Source organism: Haliaeetus leucocephalus, unplaced genomic scaffold (assembly GCF_000737465.1).
Source record: "Haliaeetus leucocephalus isolate CR32 unplaced genomic scaffold, Haliaeetus_leucocephalus-4.0 Scaffold158, whole genome shotgun sequence".
Classification (NCBI taxonomy): domain Eukaryota; kingdom Metazoa; phylum Chordata; class Aves; order Accipitriformes; family Accipitridae; genus Haliaeetus; species Haliaeetus leucocephalus.
Genome location: NW_010972594.1, coordinates 658753 through 677739, shown reverse-complemented (window position 1 = coordinate 677739; position 18987 = coordinate 658753). Strand labels below are relative to the sequence as shown.

The window sequence follows — 18987 nt, the reverse complement described above, 5'->3', positions numbered from 1 at the left end:
CCTGTCAAGGGACCCATGGAGTTGGGCGTATTGCAAAATGAAAAATTGCCAGTGTCGCCAAAAGCCTTTAACTAAAATGACATTTGTCTTTTAAGCATGGGAGAAGTACATGGCAAAGGACAGTCCTTATAATGAATAAAATCACTCAAAATAGGACAAAAGTTGCTCACATTCTGAAGTGTTCTTTACCCCAGTCCCCAAAGGAACTTTGCCATGGCTGAAGAATTCATACCACCCTTCCTGACTCTGTACCTTTTACTTATGAGACCATCCTACCTACTTACAGTCTTCCCATAAGCTTTAATGAATACAGATGAATGTTACAATCTGAAATGCTTAATTTTTTTTTTTCCTATGTGCCCCAATTTTGTGTGGGTGACAGCTTTGGCTCTTTCTAACTTCATCTTGAAAAACACTTATTTCTACTTGACTCCAGTAACATGCTTGCTAACTGTTAATAGCTGTCAATAGTGTTACTTCCAGGAAGACCCTGACAACCCTTCAGGTGCACACATTTAACCCTGTGAGAGGGAGGTAGGTGGGAATTCGGTTGCATGTCGGAGCTGGCAGCCCCATCAGGACTTCTCCAGAGAGATCACGCCTCTCCTTTTGTCTGAGCAGTCACGTTTCCACTGAGGTTTTGTCCTGTTTGCTGTGCTAAAAATATATTAAATGAGTAAGTAGGAAAAGATGGTTCCTTTTGACAATGATTTTACTGGAGGCTGTGCCAATTGGAAAATGGGCTTCCAAGTAATTCCCCCTGATTTTGCTCCAAAGGCATGTGTGATGCATGGCGAGTTGGGGGATGGCTCAAAAGACCTCTGTTCTCTTGCTGTGCTGTACGTCGTGTAATAGTTAAAAATAATGATGTTCTCTAGAATGCAGCAGGGCCTGTAGCACAAAGAAATCAGTTTTTCCAAGAAGGAAAGGTGAATTACTCCTTTCAGGGTAGACAGCACCATGCACTGAGCGTGAGTGAAAGAAAAAATAATTAGTTTAAACTACCTGAAAGAAAGCTGTTGCTTCTCATCCTTTAAGCATGTATTTAGTCATCCTGTATTAGTCAGTGTAATTACGGGGACTACAGAACTAATTCCAGATAGTAACCAGTGTTGAAATGTACAATTTAGGATTAAAAAATAATTGATTTAAATTAGTTTTTCCTGCAAGTTAAGAGAGCCCCAATCTGATTGTCAGTTACCACAGTCAGACACTGCTCCGTGCTCAGGGCTTTTTTGGTCTCCCATGCTTGCTTTCTCATACCATGTTGGCAAGCTGCAACAAGTGAAAACTCCACCCTTCCTACAGACTGGGGAGAATAAAATGCCTAAACGGCGACTGCTGGCGAGTAAAATGAGGGTTTCTGTGAAGGTGCTGGTTTTCCAGACAGTCGCTGGTGTGCAGCTGAGAAAGGGGCGGGATCCCTTTCAAGTAGCTTAGTTGTGATTTGCTGAATTCATAGACTTTTCCCCTTAAAATCCCAACCCTCTCTCTCTTTTTTTTTTTTCCTCTTTTTTTTTTTTTTTTTTTTTGAGAAGTTGACTTGCGCCTGCTTCTCAGTGTGCACGTCAGCTGTAATCTGGTCCCCAGTGCCTTGAGCTGACACCATGAGTTCGGAGGCTGACGAACCCAAGGAAGGTACGGTTTTTAATTCTTTTGGCAGGAGAGGGAAGGCGGAGGCTGCCGCTGCCAGTGCTGGTTTTGTGAGCGCAGGGGAGAGTTTCGGCTCGCTTTGGCTCTCGGGTGTTCAGAGGGGAGGGGAAAATGCCTTGGCAAAACCATCCCAAGTCTTGCTGATGTCGCTGGATGTGAAATGACCGAAATGTTGGCACCCAGGGATATCTGTCTGTCTCTGCAATGGTAATTTACTCACAGGTGGAATACTGATAAGTGGAAGAATGGGTGTTTCAAAACAGTGGTAGCAGAATATCGAAAGAGGAAGATTTTTTTTTTTTTTTTCTTATTTGGAAGCACTGTATTTTTCAGCAAAAGAGGAAGTTGCATGAGGGAGAAGTGAAAGGTCGTTATTTTGGGAATAAGCTTGATGCCGCTTACTTCCCTGTCCGAATGAGTGTGGTGGATGCACACGTGTGCGTGTGTTAAAGCTTAGAGGAGTGTGCCAAAGCTACAGGGTTTCATTTACTGCTTCTGGAGTGGAACGTGTGGAGGAGCTGGAAGTGCTCCAACAAAAATACAATTATTCCCTAGTGTTGATTGGGAGGGGGTGCGAGCCAGAGTAGGACAGTAGGGAGCAAGCGGGGGAGGAGGAGGGCAATTTCCTGAAAGTGCCTATATACAAAAGAGCATTTATACAGAAGAAGGAACAGGGCAGTGGTGGGGTTATATGCTGGATTTCTTAGAACAGAATTGATGTTTCGTGGTTCCAAATAGTCCACAGGGAGACTCAGACTTACAGAGGTCCAGTATGGCTCAGAAAAATTATTTTAAAAACCCAACAGATACGCAAGCAGTAAGGCAACCTAAGCATTTCGTATTTGGTGAAAACAAGAAATTTTAAGAAGATTTCAGGTGGTTTTCCCCTCACACTCTGTACAGCTTCCCCTGCTTGAAGAATAACATTACCAGGGACCTCTATCTGCTTACTTGCATAAAAGAGTATTTTGTTGATTTGCAGAAAAGTCAGCTTGAACTAAATCAAACTTAATGCTAATAATGCTGGTAGAACCTGGTTAGTAATGAAGCACAATAGTCTGTGTTTTGATAAGAATTACAACAATGTCAGGGTTTTTTTATTTTTTTCTTCTCATCGAATGAGCAGATGACCTAAAAGGCAGCTTTTCTTTTTTTTCCAAGAAGATTCTGTAAGACAGTTTTATTGAAAAGCAGAACTGAAAAAAAAATATATATTTCTCTATAGAAACTGTTTGAAAGAGATAATATGTGAATAAGAGTATGGCAATGTAAGCATTCTCAGTTTTAGGGCAGGAGAGATCAGCATGCATGCCATAGCATGAAAGATCCTCTGGTTTCATACAGGAAGTTCCAGATGATTTTACTAAGTTGGCCATAGTTGAAATGTAAATTTACTTCTTTAAAGAAACCTCTTACCTTCTTAGATGACTCAGATTCTTAAAGTCCTCTGAAAATATTTTTGCATCTCTGTGAATTTCTTTTGAAACAATTTGAGGTGCCAGGATCTTCATGCTGAAGAAGGCATTTGGAGCAGGTGGCTGAGACAGGAAAGAAAGGGTAGCTTTTTGCTTAGTTATTTTTAGCTGGGAAAATATTTGGGGTTTGCTGGCCTGTGATTTTAATAGGTTAGAATGGAAAATAAAACCAGTAGCCATTGTGGGAAGATAAGGTACAGATGTCACTGAGATTTTTCAGTCAGTCTGTAAATTTATTCCTGGTAATACACTCCCATCTGTAAAGCAATAATTTAGAAGATGCATGAGAAAAGAGGAATGAGTGTGTATGTGAATGAAGACTGGGATTAACAGGTGAATATGTGGAACTGCAGCTTTTACACTATTTTGCCTGGTCTGATTGAACATGGCATGAAAGATCACCAATCGAAATACTGAAAACCACAATCAAATACCTGTGGATTTGTAGTCGTCCAGTGTGTGTGGCATAAAAGAGGCAGTCTTTCAACTAACTGTCTCTATTTCATCAAGAAACTGCTTTTTGCATAAAGAAAATCAACGCTTCACAAATCCAAACTGAATTTAGGGCTCAGGCTTTTGACACTGAGCATATGTAATCTTTTAAGTGATTTACCAAAGTGGGGGTGGTTGATTTTTCTTTTAGGTGCAAGACTGAACGTCACTCTAAAAGAGGAATTCTGATTTACCCCAAATTTAGGAGGTCCAGCCAGAGAATTAGTGGGTAAAAGTCTGTGACTGATTATGGAAAGGGTAGAGGGTACACTTGGACAGTTTTAGAATAGTTATTTTACCAGATTCTGTAAATTTCAAGGCCAAAGCTGGCAATGAAAGCATAGTGGTTGAACTGCTACATGCTAAAAAGTGAAAGGAGGAGAAAGCTACAGGAAAATATTGTTTTAATGCTGTTTGTAAGCAAAGGCAGAATTTTTCTATTTTTCTTAAAGCAGAGATGCTCAGGTAGCCAGGGAAGGATCACTGGCCTGGAGCTAGCGAAGGGATATATAAGGAGCTGTGAAATTCAGTTGCAACTTCCAGGTGTGACTCTTGTGTGTTGGAAGATCAGCCTGAATGAAGAGGAGGGTTGAGCGCATAGTAATAGCATCGAACATCATGTGTGTTCTGACAATGATCTGATGCTGAAGTGAGCAATACTTCACTTCCAGCTACTTTATACAACTGAATTGCAGTATTTGGAGAACATTGGGATTTCTATAAAAGTAGATTTAATGGGTTAATATGGATTTTTTTTTTTAAATCTGCATAACAAGATCAAAGACCATAGCTTTTACTACAGTAAAAATGAACTATACCCATTGTTACAGTGAAACCCAAAATCAAGGTCAATTTTGAATGGCGAACTCCTGAAGATTTTCCTTTTTTTTATAATTAATAGAATAAAGGTAGAGTCTTTGACCTCAAGTCAAATCTTAATTTTTTTAGCAGGAACTGGGAGTAAAAAGGCATTCCTAGAAGACAATCATTTCTTCACTGTATTTTGTACTAATTGCTGGATATGGGGCATGCAGCAGCGTATCTAGGCTTTTCAGCCTCTGCCTTTGATCTCTGCATGGTCCGTATTAGAATGGTAACATGAAACAGTTGGGGTTTTTTTCTCCCATCATGCTTCTTAGTAACATTAGAACAATCTTTGTATTCATCTGTATACCACAGTGCTGTGGTAAATATGTGTTTGTGTGTGTGTATGGCATCAATCTGTATTGCATTTACAGATTCCAACAACTGTCACGATATAAATAACCCTGGCACGTTTTCTTGTAGTTACTTTTGCCCTGGATGAAACAAAGAGCATGGTAAAGTCAAGAAGATGACTATAGCATTTAACTCCATGGCATAATTTCAATCTGGTGTTGCATGGTGGCATGTCATGTACCAAGGAAGGTACCAAGTGGTTTCAGGCTGTTATTTGACTTAATTCCTTTCTGAGATCTGAAGGAATGTTCTTAATGCTGTCATATTAAAAATATGTATCATGAACATACCTTTTTAAATACATGTCAATACTGGTTAAAATTATTGTGGTGTTAATGGATTCCTTACATAGTATTTCTTCAGTAGAAGGAAATAGTAATTTATATAAAGCTTCAGAAAACTACAGCTTCATTCTACAGGTTTTATGTTGTATATTTAGAAAACAACAGGAGATAAATCTAATGTCTCAAAGGAAAAGTAAAATAATAACATATCAGAGTGAATGTAGTATATAGCCTATGAAACAGTGGATATTGGTTTACAAACTTGGAAGTAGTGAGAGCCTGCATTGCCCCGTTATCATACTTGAAGTACCACATTTCATGGGGGAGAGAGATCTCTGCATTCCTACAAGTGCTCAGAGCTTTTTTAGATACAATTAGCATTTTTTAATCTAAATGAGATTACTGAGAAATGAGCTCACCTGTTTTGTTCCTTCTAGAGCTCAGAACAGAGGCAGATGGGTTTTAAAATCACAGAGCACTCACTGTTTTGAGAAGTCAGTACTCCCTCCTGTAAGTAGTCATGGATTTGTTTTGACGTTTTGCAGTCACCTTTCATTGTGTGAAAGTTTTCCAGGGTAGAACTGTGTTCATTTAGATAACAAAAAGTCTGCTCCTGTGCTCCTACAGGCCACTCATTCCTTCCAAAACAGCGATGGGAGTCTGTAATGTAAGATTCTCCATCCCACTGTCTCCAAAACTACATTTGTTAGAACCTTTTATGCTTTTATAACAGAGAATGAGGAGATCCAAACTGCAAGTAGAGCGTTATCCAGATAATCAGTGCTCACCTCCACTTATTAGACCCACCTTCTGCTCTCACCCCGAAGACTAAAAAATGTGGGCTTCCTTTGTTTCACCTTGCTCTTTGCTTACCCTCCCTTGTCAAAACAACAATCTCAATAAAACATTAAGGCCAGTGAAACAGGGGCCTTTTGTTGAGAGTAGTCTGAAAAGTCAGGAGCAGGAAGAATGTGGCCCCAATGGATGCGTCTGAGATCTAGATTAGTCAATTTGAGGATTTTTTTTATTCCACAGATAACTTGCCTACTGCTGATAAAAAGAATTAGAAGATCACTAAGGTCATACATATCATGTACGCAGCTCTATATATCAGAGCAATGCTTAAGTTTGACATTTTGTGTAATCCCTTCTATAGATTATTAGAATTCAAGATTAATAGAAGATAAAAGCAAAATATATCACTTTAGTACAGGAAAGAAGGAAAAAAGGAAGTAAGCTTATGAGAAATTAGCAAGAATTATTACTAACCGGACACTGTAATACTATATCACATATGCATGGGGAAGGCATTGCAAGAGGTGCAAATAGTGGGGGTGGAAGGAAAAGCAACATGCTAACACCTTAATGAAGAAGGAGCAATGGGAAATTTGGAGGAAACAAGACCACGGTACACCGGCAAGTCAGAACTGCTAGATTTTTTTAATGTAGTTTGGAGGATTGTGCATTTAATGCAACAAGATACACGAAACTGATAAAGGGCCTTGAGGACAGGAATACAACTGCTGTGGTTTGTAGTACAGCTGCTGCAGCTCCATCTAGATGTGGGCACTTGAATCTCTCTGTAAGAGCATTGACTTAAGGCTATTAAACTGTAAGACTCTGGAAGCAGCTCTGCATCTCTCCCCTTAAAAATCAAAAGAATGGTTGGTTTTAATTTCCCGGCCAAATCAGGGTAACCTTTACAATAATCTGTGAATAAATTAGGTGCCCCCTCTCATTGCTTCATCTACAGGCTCAGAATTGAATGGGTTGAACTGGTGTTTTTTGTTGTATACCATGTTTGGAAGTCCCTATGGAGTAGTTGTGTTCTGCAGAACGCTTCGTACCCCATGTATTTAGCAATCTTTTCCTTGTACAGTTGGAGCAGATGAGGAAGCTAGGTGGTAATTTGAGCAGAGGCCAAGGGATAAGCACTAGCTGTAGCTGCTAGGTTACTTAAGAGAATCACTGAAACTCTTAACAGGTTAATCATTTAGCTGCAATTGTTGGGTTGAATGCTAGATTGCTTTCAGAAAATTCCATTAATATAATTATACTTATGCAATCAAATCTTTTAATCCATAGCAAACTGCAAGACTCACGTGTTCAATTTCAAATAAGATACAGTCCCTTGAGCTATCTGGTTGATGGAGAGAATCATAGATTAGCTGAGGCTGTAGGGAGGTCATCAGGCACAATCTTCCACTTGAGGCAGAGCCAGCTTTAAAGTTGGATCCAGATCCGAAGTTGGATGAGGTTACTTGGCTTTTTCCACTCAAGCTGTAGTGTCTTCAAGAGGACTTAGTTTCCCTGTCTTCCTTCCATTTACCTGTTGTTGACTCCATTTGCTAAGTCATAGTACTTAGACCATCAGGTTATTTTCTTTGGGAATTTGTAAACTATGCGCTGTCATAAATGAGACAGAGGTTAGAGATCAGGGAGCAAAGGTCAGTGAATCTCTGGAGAATCAAAAGAAGTATCTGGGTAAGGGAAGGGCCTTGCACCTACACTTGGGAAGGCTGTGTTCCATATTAGTATTATTTCCAAGTATAGAAACAGGCTAAATGAATGGCCTCTGAGAATAATGAGTATATTGTAATACATGTGCCAGGGATAACACAAGGAAAATGTAACAATCGAATACTAATTGTAATTTGTAATTTTTATTCAGTCATCCCTGTCATCAGTAATGATTTATCATTTGGTCAAATCTTCTGTTAAATATGACAGTTTTATAAGGGTTCTTTAAATACTGCTTTCTGAGAAGCAAATTGCTTCCCCTCCCCCCTCTCTCCTCAGGCATGTAGAGTCTCTATAAACACATTTGGGTAATATATAGTTTTAATTTGCTTTATTTTGCAGGTGTTTATTTCAACCTTCTGGACTGATTTTTTTTGTTACAATTAAATTACAGAATTTGATAAGAGGAGAGCATTTCATAAAGACATGTGAAAGAGCTACTGATTTTTATGCTACTTTATGAAACAACTTCTGTTTTTCTTTTTCCGTACATCACACTCCATAGAAGAAGTAGTGGGCTAAAAATAATTTCACCTATTTCATTATGTCTTTAAAGCTAAAATGTGGGTTTTTTCATGTTTAAGGATTAATTTTTCATGTTTGCTTATTGGGTAGATAACTTCATAGATCCAGTAGTATCCCATAGTAGTAGTACTGTTAGTAACAGTTGCTGTACGTGACTTTGTAGAAATTTGAGTGCCTAGACTGACTGTTTCTACATTAATCAATAGCACCAATCTGAATGTTAGTCTTCTACATATTGACATTAACTTTTTTTTTGTACTGTGGGAAATCTGGAAGTCACAGATTTTCATGTTTTCTCTGTCTGAATCAGTAGCTTTGCCGAGTTACCTGTGTTTTTTAATGGTAGGTGTACACTTTTTCTTTTGTGTATGCACCTCCATCATGACTACTGAACAGGGTACTGTGGGATTAGTGACTGCCAGCAGCTTGGTTCTTTTAACCATAATGTCACCAAAAGCACAAGCCTGAAATCTGCTGTCAGTTGGGTAGAGTCTTGTTTTGAGCGAGGAGGAGAGACACTGGGAAACCTGACCTTTGAGATTTTCATTCTGTATTCATCCTTTTGGGATGTTTTCTGATACATTTCGTTTTTCTTCATAGGATTCCCTGCCTGGGTTGGGGTGTGGCTTTCAGTTTCATTAGTTGATTCCCTGTCACAATCTGTTTTGTGGTTGATTTATAGTGCTTGACTGGCTAGCAATGAGAAATGGAGAGCCTGTGCCTCTGCATGGCATGGTAGATTTGGTCTGGGAAACTTGGGATCCAAAATCTTCACCACAGATCTCTTTCAGCAGAAGCAATGTAGAGGACTGAATACACACTATATAAACTAATTTATTTTTCCCTACCTTTTGCTGAATTCAGTATCGTTATTTATAACTATACAGATTAGCAATGAAAGATCAAAGAGTCTGTTTTGCATAGTAATAGGGGAAACCTACATTTCAGTTTGACTTACAATATACAAATGTTGGGGTGTCTGCAGAGAGTCCTGTTCCTGCTGGCAGTTTACAGTAATGAGAATAAATTGCAGTAAAGTGGGAGTTAGTGTTTCATTTATTTCAGAGTGTTTATCCATGAAAGGTTTGTAATTTGAAATCCAGGGACATACTCTGAGATGTGTTTTATGTATCTATGAAGGGCAGTGCTTGCGGGTTTCTCTAAGGCATTGGTAGCTGACCTGTGATTTCAGTGGACCTCTAAGAATGTGATACCCTCAAGTTGTGATCCCAAAATGTTTACATTTCATTTCATATAGGAATTAATAAAGCACTGAATCAGTGCATGCACAGACAAGCTTGCACTTAATTAACTTCATTGAGGTGTGGAGGAAACTTTGACTTTGAAAAATGCAGAAATTCCATTGTTTCAAAACTTAAAAGCATTCATAAGATTTGTTTTTGCTTTTACTATGTCTGCTTCACCAAACTGTTCTACAAAGATAGGTTTTTTTACAGGAGGAAGAAAATTTTGGTTTAATATTAACAAAAGCAAGTAAATGATACTGGTGAATATTTCAGCTACTGATTCCAACGGCTATTTTTTCCTACTTGCAAAAGAGAAAATGAATTAATGTTTCTGTTCACTTAAAAACATTTATGTTAAAAATGTTCACTGAGAAATAGTGACTTGGACTTTACTTCAGAAACTAACAAAGAACTTGAAACAATGAATCGTGAATTTGAGCAGCTGTGAACAGAAATAGTGGATACTTCAGGAAGAGGTAAGAATAAAGTTCAGCTCTGGTGTCTACATCTGTGATAAAATGTCTTCACCAAGCTCACAGCCTTGTCCTCAATGCTGGAGATTAGAGATTTAGAAGTCTGTGACGCAAGACATCACTGTCCTGAATGTGTGTTTAAACTAACCCTTCTTTGCAACAAGCAGTTGGTATTCTAATCAGTTGAAAGAGATGTAAATTATGGTGGATTTAGATGTTGATCAGTTTGTTGTGGCTTGTTATGTAATACCATGCAGTATGGGAGGAGAGGATAGCAGTATCACAGTGAGGGGAAGAGAAACTGTTGATGTTTTTATTTCAGTGCAAAAATGTAATCCAACTAATTTGAAATTTAGATTGATGGTGTTTATTTTGACCACTTCAGGCCTTTCCTTCTCTGGGTTGAAATTTGCATTCCTTCCTTCTTACTTTTTGGGTAATAATCCTGAAAATCTCAAGCTACAACAACCTTTCCTGGTGGTGGATAGCCCTTCATAGCTGATCATTGCTGTTCGTTGCCTACTTAAAAATACCGTTTGATGGCAGTGCAAAGTAAAGAAGCTGAACACTTAAATTCTACAGTAGTTAACAGCTGTAAAAAACAGTGCACTCCATTCCCTATGCCTTGCTCCAAGGAGTGAAATACAAAACAGATGCAGGTTTTACAGAATCACAGGACAGTTGAGGCTGAAAGGGATCTCTGGAGACTGTCTAGTTTTAGTCAGTAAATATATTTGCAACATTTAAAAATAAATAGGATTGCTGGTGCTTTACTAGGTATCAAAGTTCTGTATCCAAATAATACTTTTCCTGACAGAAAAGAAAATTACACTGTCACACACATGATGTTTAACCAGAAGATTTAATTTTACAGAAGAACAAGTTGCTAACAGTATTAAAGACACAATTTTTCTCTTATGCTTTATCCTTTACTAGGATTTAATGACATTAATGAAAGCAAAACCAAACTCTTAAGATTTGTGGGGAGGTGGACCTGTGACCTGTGTTTTGACAGTCACAATTTAAGCTTGAGAGTTTAAGTGTTGTTAAGTCAAAGATTTTAAAGGTGTGTTTTGCTTTTTTTTTTCCCCAGTAAGTGTTTATGTATAGAAATACTTTGCATACTTTTTCAGCTGTATTGAGCATTGGTTTTTAATTGGAGATGCCAGGAATAAAGCAAACCAAGTGGAAACAGAAGTCAAAGCAAAACCTCCAAAAGGTAGACGGTGCGTTTGTGTCTTGGGGAGCCTGTTCTGAACTAACAGTGAGGGAGTAAGGGAATGAAGAAGAGAAAATATTCTCAACCATTGGTTTCATGGCTGGAAGTTTAGATGAAAGTCCTGGTAGTTGCAGTCTGGATACAGAGGGAACAGGCTGTGGCTACTAAATATTGGGAGAAAAAATTAAAACTGAGGTGTTGGTTTATTTGCTTCTTGTGGAAAAGGAAAGTAAGGGAAATGTGTGTTAGCAGGGACAATGGAAAAAGACCACTACGGCCACCAAGTGTAGTACTCCATAATCGCAGGTACCATGAATGATTTGTGTGGAAGAGTAGACAAAGCATATATTCTATGTACAGCCTTTCATTTAATGCCAGAAAACTTATCCTTTATGCTATAAAACAGGAAAACAGGTAGTGAAAAATTAAAAACTGCAAAAGAGATGAAGTGTGTCACTAGTGTCCCAGGCCTAATGAACAGCCAGGATCTGATAAGTAAAATTTTTAGATGCCATATATTCCTGTGTTTTATAATCTGCATTTCAATGTTGATATTGAAAAAAGAATATACTAACCAGATGCCTGAGAATTGAGTGTCCTGGGAATCACTACTGTTTTTTTCTGTGTCTGGCCTGTAGCTGTGGCAATCTTCAGTTCTTCAGAAGTTTCTTTGGAAAGGAGAAAACAGCTATCAAATTATGTGAGTGGGGGGCAGGTGTAATTTAATTTCTCCGGGCAACCAGTGGAAAATACAGGGGTAATACCTAACGATTCCTGTTCTGTCTGCAAAGAACAGACAGGGTGGCATACAGATCAACATTGAGAAGAACAGAGAATGAGAACTGGAAAGACATTATTAGCTACTTTCAAAGCTATTGTAAGATCACTCACAAACCTTTCTGTCATTTGAACTCTCTGAAGCATCTGCTGTGGCTTTCTTTGCATGCCATTCAAAATATGTGCCCCTTGCATTTTGACAGCCAGGTTGCTACTTTGTCCTTATGGTTGAGTTCCCTGCCTCTTGTGCCAGGTTGCCATCTTGTCTTGACCTTCCAGTTCATTGTATTTTTGCCACAGGTATCTTAAACTTCTTCTTAACCCCCGCCCCACACCCCGGCCCCAGTAAAATTTAAGACTCTCCAATGGATTCAGAGTTCTCCAGGGATACTGGTCTCAGTGTTTTTCCTTCTGCATTCAAGCCAGAAGCTCTTCTGTTATACTCTAGGTCCTGTGACTACGGCTAATGTTTTCTTGTGGGAAGACAATCCTTTTGCCCGGATGGTTGTAAGACCAATTAGATACCTCTTTTTACACTTTAACTTTTGGTAAAACATTCAATTGTAACAGCCAGATTATTTTACTGGAAGTGCCACCTGGGTTAGGGAGCTTGGCACTTTGCCTTGCTGCAGTTTGGTACCTGTTTCTAAGGCTGGACAAAAAAATACAGTACCTGCATGGCATTTGCTTGATCAAAGGGAGTGACCTAAGATACACTTTATTTCCTGTGAAACAATTTGTGCAGTATTACTGTTGAGTGTGCATGGACACCTGGTAGATAGAGAGGAACTTGATGTAGGCCTGAAATGGCCAACAGCTGAAATATACAGGCTGCGTATTTAATACCACAACACCTGTTGTTACATTCCAGCAAGGAAAACAAATGGTGGCAAAGGAGTGAAATACCAGATTAAGTTCATGACCCTACTCTGTGCAACTGTCATTTTCTCTGTTTAATATCCAACTTATTTTAAAATATGCTTCTCTAAGAGCAGTCATCAGAAGTTAATCTGAATTTTTTTTTCCTTATTAAAGCTGCACTGTTAATTAAAATACACACAGAGGCTCTAGGAAAAAGGGCTTTTAAAAAGGCTTTTTAAACTCCTAAATCAGCTACAGTATACGTATCATGTGATGCACAGGGTGGCTGTGGGAAGCACAGGCACGTAAAACCAGAATAACTTGTTGGCACAGACTGCTCTCATGGGACTGCAAAACTCTGCACATACATTCTTGTTGGAAATAGCATCTTTCCTTGCCACGCTACCCAGTCTTAACTTCCAGGTACTTTTTTTGGCAATTCTTCTCACCTCTTGATCAAAAAAGTGTTTTGTTTTCTGTTTTTTTCGTGGTTTGTTTTTGGGTTTGCAGCTAGAATGTGGGTTGTCTTTTGCTGTTGGTCAAATTTTGGACATATTAATACACTAAGGCTAGAATTAAATAGAAAAATCAGGAAGCATATAACAATATTGTATGTGTTCTGCAAATCTATTGACAATGACTTCTTTGGCACTTTATTGAGTAAAAGAACGTGTTCTCAAGGGTGTTTTTCTAGCTTTTCTCTTTCCTGTGTTGCTGCTGCTGAATGTATGCTTACTTTCAGCATGAGTATGCAGGTTAGACATACTGTATATTTCAAAAAACGCTTCATTAGCCAGATTTTTTTTTCAAAATTGCTTGATTAACTCTTGCTTCAGAATGACTTGCAGCTGCAGAGCTGACTTCCAAATCCAGTAAGCCTGCTCATGCAGTGTTTGCCATGCATTAGGCTTAGCTTCAGCTGGGGTATTTTTTCTTTTAAAGGTCTTCCAGTGTGAATGTTAAAATTAGTACACATTGCTTGACTAACTAACATTCTCATAGTATGCTCAGTTGATAAAAGTTATGGTGAGTGAGAATTTAGTACAATTTACTGTACCTGTTAAGAGAACTGTAGGCAAAGGTTACTTACCTTTATGAACGAATGCTTTGTATGCATTGAAAATTTTAATTTAAACTGTTTTGTAGTTAAAATTGCTATTCATATATAAATCTCCCTGTTTAAAAACAAAGTGCCAGATAAAATATTTGCTTTTCAAATAAGGACCTTGTGTACCTGAATCAAAAAAGTACAGATATATGGAAGGAATACGAACTGTATAGGGCCCTTGTTTTGTCTGGGTTTTCTTTTCTCCTTCTGCACTTAGCTGTTTGCCCTCTGGGTTTTCCACTGCCTGATGGTGCTTGCCCAAGCTATCTGCCCTGTTGCAGTCCTTTTCTCATAAACTCTGTGGCTGCCCTGGCGTCTTCTCACCCCTGCCATCAGCCAGCTTAGAAGTTGCAGTCCCAGTGTCTGAGGTTGAAGAGTGAAAGCTGTCAGAGCACTGTCTGGTACAAGCATGCTGGTCTTGCATGTCTGGTACAAGCTTCAGTTTTCATCAGCTTTTGAAAAGCCAACACGTGAACAAACACTTGCAAACACAGAGACAGGCCAATATCCTGAAGTGACCATCTGGGGACTGCTGGATTTTTGGAAGGATTTGTACATTGCAAGGACTTTATCAGTGCTCTTAAAAAGTTTGTTACACACCTTTCACCCAGGAAACTTTGAAGCACTTAGATAAGAATCAAAATACTGACGCTTCTGTTTTAAAAAAAAAAAAATAATAAAAAAAAATCATACCACCAAAAAATGTTCCTTGAAACCATGACTCACTTGCTCTGATGGTTATTAAGAAGCTATAAATCATGGTGGCTGCTAGAAAAATCAGCTTACCTTATTCATATCTGAAGAATTCATAGTCTGTGTCCTACCACTCATTTTTTAATCTTATCGTCACATAATAAGTACATTGTGAAAATTATTACAGCCCTGGTAACAGGTTTATGACTCTATTTCTGGCTGTTCTGTACTTCAGGACTTGTTCATTCACTGATGCTAGCTCTTGCCGTTTATCACCATTGGAGCTTTACCTTACTGAAGTCATGTGTTTATACATGAAGTCATATGTTTATACGCCTCAGTGTATTTATTTTTTTTTAATGTTTCTGGCCTTTATCATTCCTGAAAACAAGGGTAGCCCTGTAAAGACCCAAAAAGCAGAAGGCACAAGAAAAAGTAAAAATTCAGTAATTTTTTTATCCCTTGATATCTAGGCGATCTCATGATTTTGGAGGTGCATGACTCATGGTCACATACACTTGGAGAGTGTAGTGCTGTCAATCCTGCTTGATTTCATTTTGCCTCCCTCCAGGGAAATGGTGCTCTTTCACTCTGGGAGTCTGACTGAACATGTAATTCATACGGCATGCATGGGCTTTTAGCTGTAGCTCTCGCCCACAGTCTGTAGAGAGGCAAACACACTCGTCCACACAGGATGCCTGGCAGGAAATCGGTTGCCACATTTCTCAAAGCTATGTGATACAGTCTTTGAAATGCTGCCTGAAGCACGCAGTCCATACTGTCTCTTGCCTCCTAATCCTGTGTAAGTGTTCTTCGTGCCTTGCCCCAAACCCCCTGTTATTTTTAGACCTTGCACTCGCCAGGTACTAGCGCAGTACATGGTATGCCAATCACTAAAATGAGAACTGGGTCTCACACAGCAGCGTTGTTATTAATGGCTTCACAGTCACATTTTCTCTTCTGCTGGGACTGTTGTATCAACATACTGAGTACATACACTAGAAATGCAACTCACGTCAGCATGCTCAACTCTTGACTTGCTCATGGAATTTAACATGGTTCACTGGAAGTTTTTACTGGATGCTTTTTTTATGGTCCTTCTTTATTACAACAAGCTTAAAAATACTCAGGGACTCAAGTATTCATTGTCAATGTACATGAGATTGAATACACTCAACATTCAATGGTAGGTTCAATATCACTTATCTTGTGGAAAAAACATTCTGCCTTGATTTAAGGCAGTGAAATCATTTGATTCAACTTTTTTTTTTTTTTTCCAAATACTACATTGGAGTTTTTGGCGGGGGGAAAGGGGGGGGGGTTTTTTGTGTGGGTTTTTTTTTTTAGTTTAAATAGAGTTGAGAAATAGGGTGTTTGGTAATAGACATTTGCCACAGTACAGAGGGAGGTGTACTAGCTTCCACGTCAGGGAAAAGTCAGCATCACAGCCATAAGTAGTAGCTTGCTTGTACTTTTTTACCAGTCTCCTAAGACCTTATTAACCCACAGTTCTAAATTTTCACTGCAAATTTATAATTCCACCACAGTTTTAAGGAAAACATGTATAAGGTAAAATATTTTGGGTAAAATACATCCAGAATGCTACATGTCCAATATTTATTGACTTTGACACACAAAGTACTAATGTTAAACAATATACTGTTGGTTGCAAAAATTAAGAAGTTTCATAATTAATAAGCTCCCAGCTTTCACAGGAGGCAGTCTCTAGCAACGTGTTTGCTCCTCTAAATCATAAATAAGAAGACTTTGCAGATGTCCCCATTAATCCCTAAGATCCTCTGAATTTCAAAGCAATGGAGGCAGGATTTCCTCTCAGAGCCTTTCCCTTTGGACTGCTCTCGTCTGTGGAGGTGTGGCTCTACTGAATATAATCATGTTTATTTGTATAGATTGTACAGAAAATGACATTCCACTGATTTCACAGGGGTATTTTTTGATGATACGCTTTTCAAAAGTGACGTGTAAAACTGCACAGGAAAGAAATAGGAGCTATAAAGAGCAGTCATGAGGAAAAACTGTGAGATGCTTAAAATTAGTGGGATTACATGCCCAAATTCTGGGTGTGCTGCAAGCCACCAGAGAAATGGCACTGTTTCAGTTTAAAGTGCAAGGATGGGACCTGTCAATACAATAGGTGTGGTCAGAGATTTATATATCCTGGCCAGCTACTGTAATCACTCTTAAAATGTGACTACATACAATCAGCCCTGACAAAATGAGGCTGCCTTAAGTAGTTGTGTAAAGGTGGATTTACAGGCTTATTTTTAGGTACTCGCATCTGAAATCTGTAGTCAGAGGTTTGAAAGGGGATGCTTGGCTGTCCTCACGTTGGGAATGGGGTGCTGCTGATGCGTGCAGCCAGCGGCCGCCCCTCACCAGCACCCTGTGACCCATGAATCGGGCATCTGCCATGCATGCGAGTATCTGCATTTGCAGATACCAGGTTAATGTTTTAACCTCTTTTTGACACGTCCCTTGCCCTTTCGAGTCACAGGACCTTTCTTCTCCCTCCCTTTCTGCTAATTGTACCAGTTGTCAGTTAGTAATAACGGCTATTGGTGTTGCACTGCTTGCTCAGCAGTGCAATTTCCTTTCAGCTCTCTTTTCAAGGAAGTGAAACCACCGCGATGTATTTTTGCATTCTGAGGTGCCAAAGCAAAATGAAGCACCACGGGCAGGAGAGAAGGGTAGCTGAGAAGAGCTGCCGGTACAGTGAGGAGGAACAACCCATGTTCGCTCTGTGATAGCTTCTGACAGCATTTCAAAGCCCATGATAAAGTGTGTGCTGGATTTAGCAGAATAAATAAGCCCCAGGCCAGTCTTCACCTCCGATATTTTGTCTCTCTTTCTGCTGTTAGCATTAACAATTGCACTTCCATTTGATGAACAAGTAAGTAATAATTTTACTGTTTTTTGAGGAAGTATGTATGTTCGGTCTGAAGGAGCTCCGTAATCTTACTGCTTAAGCTCAGTTTTATTTAAGCAATTGACTGTGAAATACACTTTAGGTCTTTCTGCCATTGGTAATGAGGAAAAATTCTGATTATAAAATACAGTTTGCAAGTTCCTTTTTGGATTGACTGAAATGAAATACTGAAGTCTGAAAGTTTTGTATGTAGCAATTAAATTAGAACCCATGTAATACCACAGGGAAAATGAAACTGACTTCTGGTGTATTGCAAAGCAGATGGAAAATAGGCCGTGCTGGGTGGTCCCAAAACTTGGACAGTTTTTAGACAAATGCCATAAAGAGTTTAACACCTCATGTAAGTGAGCAATTCCTGTTTTGCTTAGCAATGGTAATTACACGTTGAGCTCTACTTTGTCAAATGTTAAATTACGTAATGTAATGGGGTTTTCGTTGAAAAACTGTAAATTGTTCTGAAAACTGCCATTTTTTCAGTTTCTTGAAATGGATGCTTTGCAGGTAAATTCTTAGAACCATACCTGACTGTTTGTGCGACTCGCTGGAGGCAGGTTGTAGGGATTTCTGTTCAATTACCGTGGACCATTCTGTGTGATATAGATAGCATTTTATAAGACTACCTACAGCACCCTGGGAAAGAACATTTTAAAATACATATATATTGTATTGTGGGGAGTTTTCTCTGCAAATTTATGGAAGAAACTTTGAAACAGCAAATTTTTAGTATGAACATCTGCATATCTTTGTGGAGTGTCAGAAAGAAGACATCATGAGCAATTACTAAATTGGAAGGCCTTAAAAAAATAAAAGTTATGAAAGAACAATCAATATTGTTGTTTTGGAGGGAAAAAAGCTATCGTTCATCTGTAGATCTTTGTAAAGCATTGGCTGTTGAGTTCTAGTATTTGACCACCCTTTGAAATACTTTGATTAGTTTTTTTTTTTAATAGCAACAGTTGAAGTTTTTGCATTTAAAAACACGAAAAGTGAATCAAATATTTTCAGTTCAGATTGACTGCTTAACATCTTTAACGTCTTCCTGTATCTTTGTGGTTGAGAAACATGTCTATCTTGTGATCTCGAGTGCTTTGCTCAAGATGGTTAAGAATGGGTTCTCTGGTTTTTGAGTGTCCTCATGTAGTGAAGATTCTAAAAAATGCACTCAAATACTTCATGCTTCAAAACAAAATACAGGTATGTACTAAAAGGCTTAGGAAACAAAACCTGCTTGAAAGTTTCTGAGATGACCGAAATAGAGATTGTTACCAAGTTTCTCAAAGGTGGAGCTGAAGAAAAAATACAGATTTGTGTCTCATGTCCTGAAGGACAGGTTCCTTCTTACTGCTGGAACTCTAGAGGCACCCTGTGTCTGAACACACCTAGCTGCCCAAATACGAACAGTTAAGAGGAAACCTTTTCCAAATTCAGGGACTTACTGTTTGGCATCTGCAGAGTTTATGTTTTCATTGGGGGGGGGGGGGGGGGGGACAACGCA

General features: G+C 38.8%; 1 protein-coding gene across 2 annotated transcripts in view; it reads left to right on the top strand.

Annotated features, from left to right (window-relative positions):
- The first annotated feature begins 1611 nt into the window (after positions 1-1611).
- The window catches only part of TNFAIP8 (tumor necrosis factor, alpha-induced protein 8), a 20033-nt gene continuing 2657 nt past the window's right edge, over positions 1612-18987 (top strand). The window contains exon 1 of one of the 2 annotated variants that reach the window (XM_010562339.1): positions 1612-1638. Coding sequence is in view for 1 of the 2 variants with exons in the window: in XM_010562338.1 (XP_010560640.1) it covers position 17456 (1 nt within the window). In the remaining variant the exon portion in view is untranslated. Of the gene's footprint in view, positions 1639-17177; positions 17457-18987 lie in introns of those variants that run through there. The other variant, XM_010562338.1, reaches the window with a different exon arrangement.